Source organism: Cupressus sempervirens, chromosome 7, assembly GCF_028749045.1.
Source record: "Cupressus sempervirens isolate cs-2001-9-10 chromosome 7, ASM2874904v1, whole genome shotgun sequence".
Taxonomy (NCBI): domain Eukaryota; kingdom Viridiplantae; phylum Streptophyta; class Pinopsida; order Cupressales; family Cupressaceae; genus Cupressus; species Cupressus sempervirens.
In genome coordinates this window covers 141245545-141258934 of record NC_143124.1, presented here as the reverse complement: position 1 = coordinate 141258934, position 13390 = coordinate 141245545, and the positions used below count along the sequence as shown (strand labels likewise).

The window sequence follows — 13390 nt, the reverse complement described above, 5'->3', positions numbered from 1 at the left end:
GAGCTCCACCTCCCAGCAGCTGCGCAGGTATTAAGATACACGTTTCATTATGGTTGAAGAGGTTTTTATTCTTAGAAATAAAATAATTTGTATGTCAATACATATACAAAACAATACAATAACTGATTTGAGCTTTCTTCTTTCATTCTGATTTTCGTGTGTGTATATATATATAGGTATTTTAGATCATTTTTAATTTAGCTGTAATCGCAAGAAATAAAAATAGGGCAATTAGTATTATATGACACAAGACAGAGATAATACGATGATCAGAAAGATAAATAACAGTCAATATCTTGTTATAGAGGGCAAACATAAGAGTTAACCAAACACGTTCTCCTTTATCGAGTGTATAATATGTGCTATACCTAATGGTTATTGCTCTGTTTGTACACTACCAACTTTAAATTGTTTGAATAGATTTGTTATGTTCAATAGTCTTTCATATTAGACTAAGAAGATTTAATTTTTCTAAGTTGATATTTAAATTAAGGAAAGAAGGTCCAAATTCATTACATATCATACTTAACTCACTAGAACAATAAGTTGTTGTAGAGTAGAATTTTATGGTTCACCATTTTAATTTGATATATATTTTCTATTTGGCTCTCTAATTTTATTTTTGTTCAATGATATTTCTAATTATATTCTATAATTTATTTCTCTTTTTATTTTTTTGTCCTAATTTTGAATTCCCTCAACACACCTTATTTTAATGTATCATGATTCTAAACTTTTAATGTTTCTTTGTTTGTTGTAGCTGCACCAGCACCTTCACCGATTGTCCCTCATACACCAGCACCTTCACCGTCACCTTCACCAATACCTTCACCTTCACCAACACCTTCACCGTCACCTTCACCGCCTTCACCAACTCTTCCCCATACACCAGCGCCTTCACCGTCACCTTCACCTTCACCAACACCTTCACCGTCACCTTCACCTTCACCACCTTCACCGTCACCTTCACCGCCTTCACCGACTCTTACCCATACACCGGCACCTTCACCGCCTTCACCGACTCTCCCCCATACACCGACACCTTCACCAAGTAAGATTTGCGCAAATATCATCCATACCTACTTCTATAATGTGTTATTATTACTTAGGTTATTATTTTGACTTTTATGCGTGGTTTTTATTCCTTCAGGTGCAGGCTCAATGTTCTCACCCTCAATTTTGGCGATCGTTTCAATGCCGGCTCTAGCTTTAATGAAGATTCTCAATTGAACCATATCTTCGAAATGTCTTGGTGGGCTTTACTGTGATTTAGTGATGGATTCAGCCAACAAATTGTTAATTAGGTTTATGTTGGCTTCCACATTGCATCTATTAGCTTTCTAGGGGAATAAAATGGTCTGAATTTCACTATGCATATGTTTCATCGTAGAGTCATGAATCTCAAAGACAATTAGTTTATTCAAATTGTAATAGGTAATTACTAATTATTATTTTTATTCATTAATGAATTATGATTAGAATTTAATTATGAAGTTAAGTGTTGGATTTCATTTTATAATCTATTTATTAAATTTAATTATGGAGGTCTTCCACAAAATATTTGAAATCACCTTTCAACTTCATTTGTGAAATTTTTATTAGTGTTAGAAAAATAAATATGATTAATTAAGAAGTATTAGTATTTATATTAAACAATGTATTAAATCAAGAATTTGTGAAATGATAGATTAGTGATTGTCATGATATATTTATACAATTCAATTTATCAGTTCAAAAATGTTAGAAAATGTATTCTTAAAAGTGGAGGAAGCTATACTACTTTAATTTTCACAGCTAATGGTATATTTTTCCATCTTTTGTACACTAAATTTAAAATAATATTTGAATATGACTTTATAAATTTTAAGTTAGGTATATTTCATAAGATCTATATATTATTAGTATATAATTATATATTTTTTAGAATTATTTCTTGATTGGTAATGTAAGGAAGTCTAGATTAATTATTATTATTTGTTAAAATATGTTAAGATTAATTAGAATCTAACCGAAAACCTCCTACATGAGAGGATGACAAGTTACTACAAGTTATTGGTGTGCTCTTGGCTCTAGCTTATTTAAGATTCAAGTGAGCCACTAAACACTTATTATAACTATACAATACAAATAAGAATGAAGTTTTAATTTGGATTACCACCCAAATAATAAAAATACTAAGAAACCATCCATACTAAGAAATCGTTCATAGTTTGAGAAAAACTCTTATATATCACTACTTATTAATATAAACCAATAAATTTAAGTTAACTATGTTATCAAACAAACCTATTTAATTTAGATTTAATATACAAGATAATAAACTTATTAGAAACACCCTAACTTAAAAGAAGTACATTCTAATAATCAAGACACCAAAAAATCAATGAATTTAAGTCAAATTGAGATGATTCAACTTTGAAAAAAAAAGAAAAAGTTCCATCATAAAAAAAAATCATAATGAAAGAGATGATTATAAACCATTAGCTAATAAAAATTAACTAGACTTAGTCAAGTTTACTTTCTCTTCAAACCTATTTAATTGATCTTTTATTTATAAAATAACATATAAACATTAAAAATAAACTAGTTTATAAGAAAAACATTCCACTAATTAGCACAACCAAATCAATGTATTATTAAGAAATAACAATAGATGTAAGAAAAACCAAAAAAAAAAAATTATAAAAGATTATTTTAAGAAAGAAATTTAAGATTTATTTCGTTTCTATAGAGACAATATAAATTTGATTTGTTTCTTAACCTAATTATACAAATTGGAAATCATTCTATTTGTTGTCAAAGTTCTTTTAATTTTTTAAAATATAAGTAATTTGGTCTAAATTTAGAAATAAGCAATCCCTCATACAAGACGACATGATATATTTCTGTTCAAGGCAGAAGGAAAATACCAAAAAGGCAATAAATCATATTACGGTCTGTTCAATACGAAACTACATAATACATATTACAATAAATTAAGGAGAAAGGCCGTAAAACATATTATGGTCTCTTCAATACAGAAGTCCAAATGAATACATTTGTGATTTGGTCATTCGTGGATTACTTTAATATCTACGAAGCGCCCATTACGAACCTTATATTCCCGTATTTGATGACATTTCCATATCATCATCTCAAATACGTTCTGCAATGATTTTTTTCCTCATACGACGACGGCTGAACGATAAAATACCGCATAAACCATAAGATAATATAAGCCGTATAAGCTTCGGGATACTTTTCCCTATAAAGACGACTATAAAACAATAAAATATCTCATATGCCATAATTATATAAGCTAGATCCAATAATTTCTATTCTGTAGTTTAGATTTCCTTCAATTTTTTCTTCGTCGCGATTTACAATTTTATTATTCCATAATTTAAAATTTACTTGCAATTTAAACTTTGTGACGACTTTGGATTATATTTCATAGACCTAAAGAACACGATGTGGAAAATATGGTGTAGAATAACGTAAAAAACTCCAGCTATTCCAGCTGTTTCCAATTAAAAGAGACAAATTATCGTTTTAATTTGAGGCCTTTAAAATCCCATCTCCTCGAAAGACTCTGCATTATTGTTTCCAAGGCTTTTATTTGTTCTTCGCTTTTGCCCTTCCTTTTGGTCTTCTCGTGAGTATTTATTCATTGCAGTAGCGTTAATGGCGGAAGCAAGGGCAATAATGGGTTTCGTGGTTGTGGGGTTTCTTCTGATTGGAGCTGCTGACGTGGCTGCGCAATCAAGTGACTGTACAACGGAGATCAGTACCTTGCTTCCGTGTCTTAGTTTCGTTGGAGGCAGCGATAAGGTGCCCAGTCCAGCGTGTTGCACGGCGTTCGGTAAGGCTGTGAGTACCAATGCCAGCTGTCTGTGCCTTGTCCTAAGTGGCAATAGTGGGTTTCAGATCAACCAGACCAAGGCTTTAGGCCTTCCCGCGGCTTGCAACGTCACCACTCCACCTCTCAGTAGCTGCAACAAAGGTAATTCGAAGAAATTTAAGGGATTAGGCTTTCTGGATTGATGTTTCATTAATTTGTTCCCGGAATACCGGAAATTGTCTTGTGTTTTTAGGTGGGTGAGATTGGGTTTTCTGATTTGTCGTCAGAATTAGGTTTTGAAAAGCAGAGAGGTAGATGTAGAGAGTCAAGGGGTTAAGGGAGAAAATGAAAAAAGATATCTAAATTGGGGAGGATGCGGAAAATTTATGATCGTGTGATTGTAATTAATATGCTGTGTGTCAAAATATTTTAGAATTTAGGATAAATAATTTATTTCAAGATCTAATAAATCATAAAAGATAAATTGGTTCTTAATATCCATCTGAAAGAAAAAAAATAAGGGTTATTTTTTATGGGATGGTTAGATTTACGAATTGTTGTTGTAAAATGAAGTTCAAATGTAAGATAGATAATATCATTAAAAAACGAAAGATTTTGAATGACTTGAGAAATGGAGATGTGGAGTTAAATATAATATCTTATTTATGATAAAATATTTAAAATAGTACAGATCTTTACATTTCAAGACAACCAATTAGAAAAAAGTTAAAATAGTATTGAGAGTTTCTGTCAAATGTCAATTTTGATTTTTGTTGGAGGGAAAAAGAAAATGAGAATTAGTGAAAGGCAGAAGTTTGTTAAAGGGAAAAGAGAAAATAAGTTTCTCACTATTTAATGAAGTTGGGTGATTGTCACTATATATGATTTTGATTTGATTCCCTGGGAGCTAGTAGTCACATCCAATTAAAACTTACCTAATCTTTATAAAATATGGTCCTTATCCAGTCAACATTAGTCTTCACAAATAAGAACTGGCATGGGAGATGCTGTAATTTATTTTTCTATGATCTACAATAATCCAACAATTTTCTTTAGCAATATTTTTGTTGTTGTTTTAGACCATAAAATATTTGGATCATGAAGAATTGATGCTGAAAATTCTATGAAAATCCATTGTGTTTTTAGAAGTTTGAAAATTGAACAATGATGAGAAATAGAAAATAGTTTCTCAAATTCAGCAATATTTTTATAGAATTTTGATTGTTCCTTATAACAGAAGTACCCATATAAAAACTATTGCCAAATTTTAATCTAGACTACAATGAAATAAAAATAACAAAACTATAAAACAAAAATAACATAATGGAGTAATAGAAACAAGTAGATGAAAATGTTAAGAATAGTAAGAGTAAAAAGATCATGGTGGATTAATACGAACAAGTAGATGAAAATGTTAAAAAAAAATTAAATATTGTGAAGAGATATAGAAAATGATTGCGCAGAGTTGATCTAATAAATGGAAAATTTGTTAAATTTCTTTATTTTTTCTATTGTTTTCACCAGCTACAGCTCCTGCCCCATCTGTGGTAGCGTCAAGTCCTGTTTCGAATCCCGGCTACGTTCCACCGGGTAAGAAATCTGCAACTTTCCTCTGTATCGACTTCCAGAATGCGTTATAATTACTGAGCATGTTACTTAAACCATTTTTGAGGGGTTTTGTTTTGTTTTCCAGCTTCTGCCGGAGCCAACACTAATGCAGGCGCAACTTTTGTACCGTCAATGGTAGGGATCGCTTCTATTGCCGCACTGATTTTAGTCAAGACTCTCAGCTGAGGGAAAACGTGGCAATGGTTTAATCCATTTTCATTTGCGGATGTATATGGTCGGGTTATTATCACGGAATTGTTCTTATCGCAATGAGAATTTATTAAGCATAGCTTTCCCTTTCATTATTAAACATAGCTTTCCCTTTCATTTTTTTTATATGTCGTATTTCCCATCTTGATTTTTTCTTTAAGACCCTTCAGAGGAGGACAAAAGCAAAGGTTAAAAGAAAAGACAAAGGGTACAATTATTATAAAGAAATATGAAGATAAGGTATTACTATTGAGAAATATGAAGGTAACATACAAGTATTATGAAGAAATATGAAATCATTTTTTAAAGTTAGTCATAAATTGATTTGGATTAGTGAATATCAATGGCTACTGATATTTTTGATAAGTGTTAAGAGCATTTCAAGAAGATTTTTAGTTGATATCTTAACAATTAAAATTCTTTGTACAAATGTACGTTTTAGATCTTTTGTCAATCTTCATTATAGGATTAATTTTAGGTGTTTGGATTGAAAATTGTCATTTATAAATGTGTAATGTTCTTCTAAATTTTTATGGACTTCATGCACGATACTACTCTATTGTTCCCCTTGTGAGTCTCTATTTGTTATGCTCTTCCTAATATTTTGAGAGTTAAAAATATTTAAAAATACTATGTAAAGGTTTTTCATTTTGTAGCAAGGATGTCAAATCTTTTATCCTTGACCATAACTAAAGATATTCAAAAGATAATAAGAAAGGACCATAACATGATAGGTATGGTCTTATTGTGATTCTAATACAAAAAAATACAAATATTGTATAATTAACAACTTTTTTAATGGTTTAAGATGAGAGTGTTCTTTGATGTGTGAGAAGACTACAAAATTTCAATTAAATGCTTCAAAAGTCAACACAAAACATCAAATGCAAAATGTGTTTAGCTAGCTGGTTGGAAAAACTAGAGGAGCTACATTTTATTAAGTAAAAAGAAGGTTTTAAAGGGGCCATGAAACCCTTTACATCAAAAGAAAGAAAGTTATTCCATTTAAGTTCCACATAGAAAAAACCAAAATAACAAACATGGTAGTTGACAAGCACATACACAAAGCTAGTGAATGAATAACCATCAATGGGACAATAGATAGAAAATAAAGGAGCAATAGAATACCCAACCATCAAAAGAGATATGTTTAATATTCTTGAGAAGCTTTTTTGCTTCCATCTTGAGGAGATCCATACTATATGCAACTTTCTGGAATATCCTCAATACCCTTGTTGGCATCATTTATCATTTTCCTAGTGCTTCCACAAGTTCTCTTTCTTAGTCCAATGGGAAGATCATTAGAACTGGTATCCTCCTCATCCACAATCTAGACAATAGTTTTTTCCTAGTTGGTATTCTCAAGCTTGGCAATGATGATCCTGAGGCACTCTATAGAGGCTTTAGGAGTTTTGTAACTTTGGTCACTAATTTTCTTGAGAGTGTCTTCAACTCCAAAAATCTTGTTATAAGAACTAGAAATACTACTTTCCACCTTCTTTAACTTGAAAGTATAGGCTTTAGTATCATTGAAAACCTTAGTGAGATAGATCTGTTAGATCTTCAGAAGAGGAATTATCTTTGCCAAGACCAATAGTTTCCAAACAATCCAACTTAGTATGAAAGGACCTTTGGCTAATTTTTATCTATTTCACCTTATGAAAAATCCACTTCACTACCCCATAGAAGTCCAAATCCCCATGTTTAGAAGTTTAAAGGACTGTAATGCCCTGCTCAGGAACCTAAAAGAAATAAACTTAATATGTTACAAAGTTTATTGAAATATATATTTTTAAAAAAGTTTAAACAACATAAAAGTAACAATAATGAGGAAGCAATATATACATACATATCAAGAGCACATAATCAATTACAAATATAGTTTCAATTCCTCAAGTATTCCCTCACAATGAGTCAAATTTAATAAAGTTTTATTAATAAATTTAAGTCTCAATTACAATGTACACAATCATAAAATGAATAAACACATACATAGTCATATAAGAAAATGCATAAGTACAACTAATAATATGAAAGCACATATAATGAATAAAATCCACCGCACATGTCACAAGGTACATGAAAATAGATACAAGTACATCCATATACAATACAATATCCTATAAGATCTCAAAATGATACATAGATACATCAAATGAATAGAAGTCTTCAAGATAAGAGGAATAATTATAATGGTGCCACTTTATCAAGGAGTATCCAACATCTATCAATCTAAGGGGGACCCAAATGGTAAGAATACACTACCTCTTGACTACATGGTCACTTAATAAGGATCCCACTCGCACCGTGTAGGAGAGATAATGTACAATCCACACAAAGATGATCAAATCATAAAATAATCCTAAACAAGGAATCTTGATAGCCAAATCTACCTCAAGGGTAATACAAACTACTTAAGAAGACGAGATAATCAAAATAAAAAGGACATTCATTCCAATACTAACATCTCTTTTCAAGTCAACATACAAATACCAAGACCAAAAATATACAACCACATTGAAGTCAATGTCAAGTGTCACAAACTCAATGATCAACTAATAACAATTGTTATCAATAAAAGTAAACTACCAATGAAATGTCCCTTTTCTGATTTTGTATGATATTCCCAACCTCTAATCAGATTTTCAAGATCAAACAACTAATATCACAAAGATCCACCAAATTTTTCAAGAAACCCCAAATCGGGTATGCCAGAAATTGTGCCAAAAGCTTCACAGCTTCACAAATTATTAATAAATCTGAAAGTGGAGATTTTTACAGAAATTTCAGCAGCATAACAGCCTACAAAATGAAATTTCCAGATCCGTATAGCCTTTACACAACAGTTCTCAAATGTAGGATGAAAACTATGCTCATCGGGCTCCCGAAATTAACACAAAAATGCCCGAAAACACCACAAAAACACTAATAATCTATCTCAAAAGTTTAATCATGTCCCAATACATATATTCAGCTCTATTTTAATACCTTAAAGTCTGAAATACAGCAGCAACCCAAACTGATATGAAATACTCAACTGAAAACACCAAACTCATACAAAAAACACACCCAAAAACCCACAAATCTGCACTGTTCAGCACAAAGGAAAACTTTGTATGAGCATGCACATGGAATGGCTTCAAACTCCTATCCTTAGCCTTCCTGGAAACCTACAAACTCCCGTTCTTGGGTCTCCCTGGAAACCTGTAAACTCCCGTTCTTGGGTCTCCTTCTCCACAGGTTTGGCAGCCTCTAAAGAATAACAAAGAAAATGAGCAAAATCAAGTTCTGGAATTTGCCCAAAATGCCTCCAAACCCCTTAAAAGAGGCCATAACCATAACTCATGTCCAAGAGAGGTTAATGAAACATATTTTAATAATAATTTCATTTATTAGTCCAACGGTTTCCAAAGATTAACCCCCTTTTTCCGAAACTTCACTTTCTTGGGCCTGCCTGCCTTAGCAAAGATTATTATTTTTTTATTATTTGAAAAGGGGACATGACAAGTCCTCCCCTCCCAAACATTTCTTGTCCTCAAGCAATGGCTAAACAATAAACCAAACAATCCACCTGGATCCCAAATGTAGTCATGAACTATACTACTACCAATTAACATAGGCTCCTGCAATATCGTCTGCAATATGACCAAGAGGAATCCATAATCAAACTGACAATTATAGCTCAACCAAACTCCAAAATCACCACCACCATAGTCAAAAACCCATGAGACACAAACTCTTAGAACATCAAAACCTAAGTAAAGTGGACAAATCAAACTACCAACATAGTAAATACCATCAACGCATCCCACTGGCCTATACAGAATGTACAATCCAACTCTGCAATAATGGTGAATGCTCTTGAATGAAACTGTACCAAGTATGGAGAATCCACACATTGTACAACTCCTGCAGTCAACATAACTCTGCAAATCACCGGCCACTATCTCATAACCATAACTCCCATGCACTGCTGATGGTGAAAATAAATTACAAGATAAAGAGTAAGAAATGGAATCCAAACCAAATTTACCTGCCATCAACTCCTCAAAACAAGGATCAAATGCTAACTGATGTACATACCCTGCAATATAATGTTGATTAAAAAAACCAACCTCAGTCAATAGCTCACCATGAACAAGTGATACAACCCACTATGATTGATCACTAGCTAAGTCAAGAGATGTCATAGCCAAAGGAGTAGAATCAATAACAACACCCACTGAAGCATCACTCCCAAACTCCTGCTCTGAGTCACATATTATCAAGCTGTCAACTGCAAAACCTATCACCATGTCATGCCCATCACAACTCTCATCTTGAGGCATCAAATTGTCCCATAACTGATGATAAGAACTAGGAACCAAAGTACATCTCTGTATCATTATCTCATCAACATGGTCATCAAAGGTAAATTGATGAGCATACCTCACAGTGTAATGCCGATAGAATGCGCCAATCTCAGTTAGTGGCTCAGACTGTAATCCAGATGAAACTAACTGCAATAGATCATTAACCATGTTGGAACTGACTACTACCTCTGAAGATATCACCAAGGGAGTAGTATTACTAGCAGGAACCATGCCAACTGTCGACTCACCAACATCAAACATGATCTTTGATACATCTCTAGTCTCTATGCCATCAATACTAGAGGCCACCACCATGTCAGGCATACAACAATTTGCTACAACACCCAACTCAACTGAACCTGACTCTAGTGGGAATGAACCTGATATGCCAATGTTAGTATCAAGAATGGATGCATCCCCATCTCCACTGTCTCTAACAATCTCGGCCATGGACATCCTCGGATCACCAAACACCACATCTTGTGACTGTATAGAATTAGGTAAAGACTGTAGTCACTCTAACTCCATGGTCACCTTAGCCAAATGAAATTGTGACTCCTTGAAAGCCAACTGTGTACTCTCAAGAATCTCAGAAGTCACTCAAGCTGCTCAGTAAGCTCACTCACCTCATCTTCCTTGGCCAACAATGCATCATATGCTGTACTGCCCCACTCCATAAGATAATCTCTATCGGCTACCAACTGCATATAATTCTATCTCAAAATCCGAATAGCCTCCCATAAAGAGTGGATCTCTGTCAAGGAAAGATAACTTCCTTCCTGCTCATCACTAGTAGGAGAACCCCATCCATAAACTGCTAACAACTGACGAGCAGCATCAAAATTTTGGCAAGTGATAGCAATGTCTCGGTCACTAACTCTCAACTGATTAGACACATGATGGCACTGGCTTGACTGTCTCCTATAAACCTCCTCTGATGCACTGTCTAAAGGAGTATAATCAAAGTCACTAGTCTCTAGAGTATTACAATCCATATCCTGTGAATCAAATCTAAAGCTCATATCAACATACGAAGTATCAAAAACATTAGCACTAATGTCCAACTCCTCTGTACCCAAGGAAACTAAGTTTTCAAAACTACCCACTACATCCTCCTAGATGTCATCAATGCCAATATGATCCTGGGACTCATATGTACACACTGCCAAATATGAAAGATCATCAACACATTCTAGCAAGTATGGTCGACTGGATATATGAACAAAGCCCAACATTGGTGTATAAAAACTAATACCAACATCAGACAAGATACTGGCACAAGAAAAGACAACACCATGTAATCTTCTAATCAAATCCATGATAGCACCCAAACAAACATTGCTACCAAAAAGTGTTAAATATCTCCAGTCAACTGAATCCCAAATGCCAATATAATAATCTCGAGTCCATATCTGTAAACTAGAATCAATTGGTAACTCAAGCAAACTCCTTACCTAAGTAATATGGCCAATACCAACTAACTCAACATACCTGTCATGATGAGATAATGAAGTCACAATACTATCTTTGTTCACCTTCAGCTAGCTGGACAAATCATGTTAAGTACTACCAGCCTTAACCTCATGTGGTGAAGCATCTAACTGTGCCTGGTACTCTTTCTCAGCAAAATCATGAATGCTCAATGTCTGCTCATCTCTACCAGGTATCTCACCATCTTGCACAACAACATCCTCATAATCATCATCTGAACCCACTACACTGTAGTCACTCCCTGTTATAACTATACCATCCTGAATACCTGTGGCATCACCCTTTGACGACCTGTAAAAAATTGTCTCAATTTGAGTATCAAGTTGACCAGTACTATCAATCTGTGTAATATCCTTTCCCACCACCTCCTGTGGTAGAGTAGAATCTGAGACCTCTACCTGGCTATTAGCTAGTTTCTCAAACTCCTCATGCAAGTTCTTGGGAATTGTGTCATCTATCTTGTGAGAAAATCTGCCAAATAGAAATCTAGTCAACTTATCTACCTTAGCTGGGTCAAACAACATATCATTCATTAAATGGTGGTGCTCAATCAATTGTTCAGACATGTCATAGCTTATTTTCATAAGTTTATCTCGAATGTCTAAATAACCATCCTTTCTACTGTTTTGACTCTGGATATCAATTGTCCAAGATCGTGTCCTCTGAGACTCTGTACTATACCTGTCCATTTTGGATAAAGTAGAGTGTAACCCCAATAGGATATAACTTCTTCAAACACCAAGAACTAACATGCAAATGATTTGAAGTAGCATGCAACCATAGATTTGACATGCAACTGATTAGAAGCAACATGCAACCACCAAATTCACCAAGAACTAACATGCAAACGATTAGAAGTAGCATGTAACCATAAATTTTGACATGCAGCTTATTAGAAGCAACATGCAATCATAAATTATGACATGCAAGATCTAGGTAGTTGTCAAAACTGACATGCAAGATCTGGGTAGTTGTCAAAACTGACATGCAAACTTCTACAACCACCAAATTAACTAAGAACTAACATGAAAATGATTAGAAGTAGCATGCAACCATAAATTTTGACATGCAAATGATTAGAAGAAACATGCAATCATAAATTATGACATGCAAGATCTGGGTAGTTGTCAAAACTGACATGCAAGATCCGGGTAGTTGTCAAAACTGACATGCAAGCTTCTACAAACCCTCAGGCTGGCAAGATCATGGCTCTGATACCACTGAAATGTCCCTTTTCTGATTTTGTATGATATTCCCAACCTCTAATCAGATTTTCAAGATCAAACAACTAATATCACAAAGATCCACCAAATTTCTCAAGAAACCCCAAATCGGGTATGCCAGAAATTGTGCCAAAAGCTTCACAACTTCACAAATTATTAATAAATCTGAAAGTGAAAATTTTTACAGAAATTTAAGCAGAATAACAGCCTACAAAATGGCATTTTCAGATCCATATAGCCTTTACACAACAGTTCTCAAATGTAGGACAAAAGCTATGCTCATCGGGCTCCCGAAATTAACACAAAAATGCCCGAAAACACCACAAAAACACTAATAATCTATCTCAGAAGTTTAATCACATCCCAATACATATATTAAGCTCTATTTTAATACCTTAAAGTCTGAAATACAGCAGCAACCCAAACTGATATGAAATACTCAACTGAAAACACCAAACTTATACAAAAAACACACCAAAAAACCCACAAATTTGCACTGTTCAGCACAAAGGCAAACTCTGTATGAGCATGCACATGGAATGGCTTCAAACTCCCATCCTTAGCCTTCCTGAAAACTTGCAAACTCGCATTCTTGAATCTCCCTGGAAACCTGTAAACTTTCGTTCTTGGGTCTCCTTCTCCACAGGTTTGGCAACCTCTGAAGAATAACAAAGAAAATGAGCAAA

The 13390-nt window shown here is 33.7% G+C and overlaps 1 protein-coding gene across 1 annotated transcript; it reads left to right on the top strand.

The window, feature by feature from the left end:
* Window positions 1-3660: 3660 nt before the first annotated feature.
* LOC149545922 (non-specific lipid transfer protein GPI-anchored 5-like) lies at window positions 3661-5764 on the top strand. Its single transcript, XM_089794516.1, has 3 exons — window positions 3661-3982; window positions 5345-5410; window positions 5514-5764. The coding sequence occupies exons 1-3, from the start codon at window positions 3664-3666 to the stop codon at window positions 5612-5614; spliced, it is 486 nt and encodes a 161-aa protein (XP_089650642.1). The 5' UTR covers window positions 3661-3663; the 3' UTR covers window positions 5615-5764.
* The last annotated feature ends 7626 nt before the right edge of the window (window positions 5765-13390 follow it).

Coding starts and splice junctions, on each gene's coding strand:
- LOC149545922 (XM_089794516.1), top strand. CDS start 3,664: ATGGCGGAAGCAAGGGCAATAATGGGTTTCGTGGTTGTGGGGTTTCTT. Junction 3,983..5,344: donor TCTCAGTAGCTGCAACAAAG/GTAATTCGAAGA, acceptor TGTTTTCACCAG/CTACAGCTCCTGCCCCATCT. Junction 5,411..5,513: donor TCCCGGCTACGTTCCACCGG/GTAAGAAATCTG, acceptor TTTGTTTTCCAG/CTTCTGCCGGAGCCAACACT.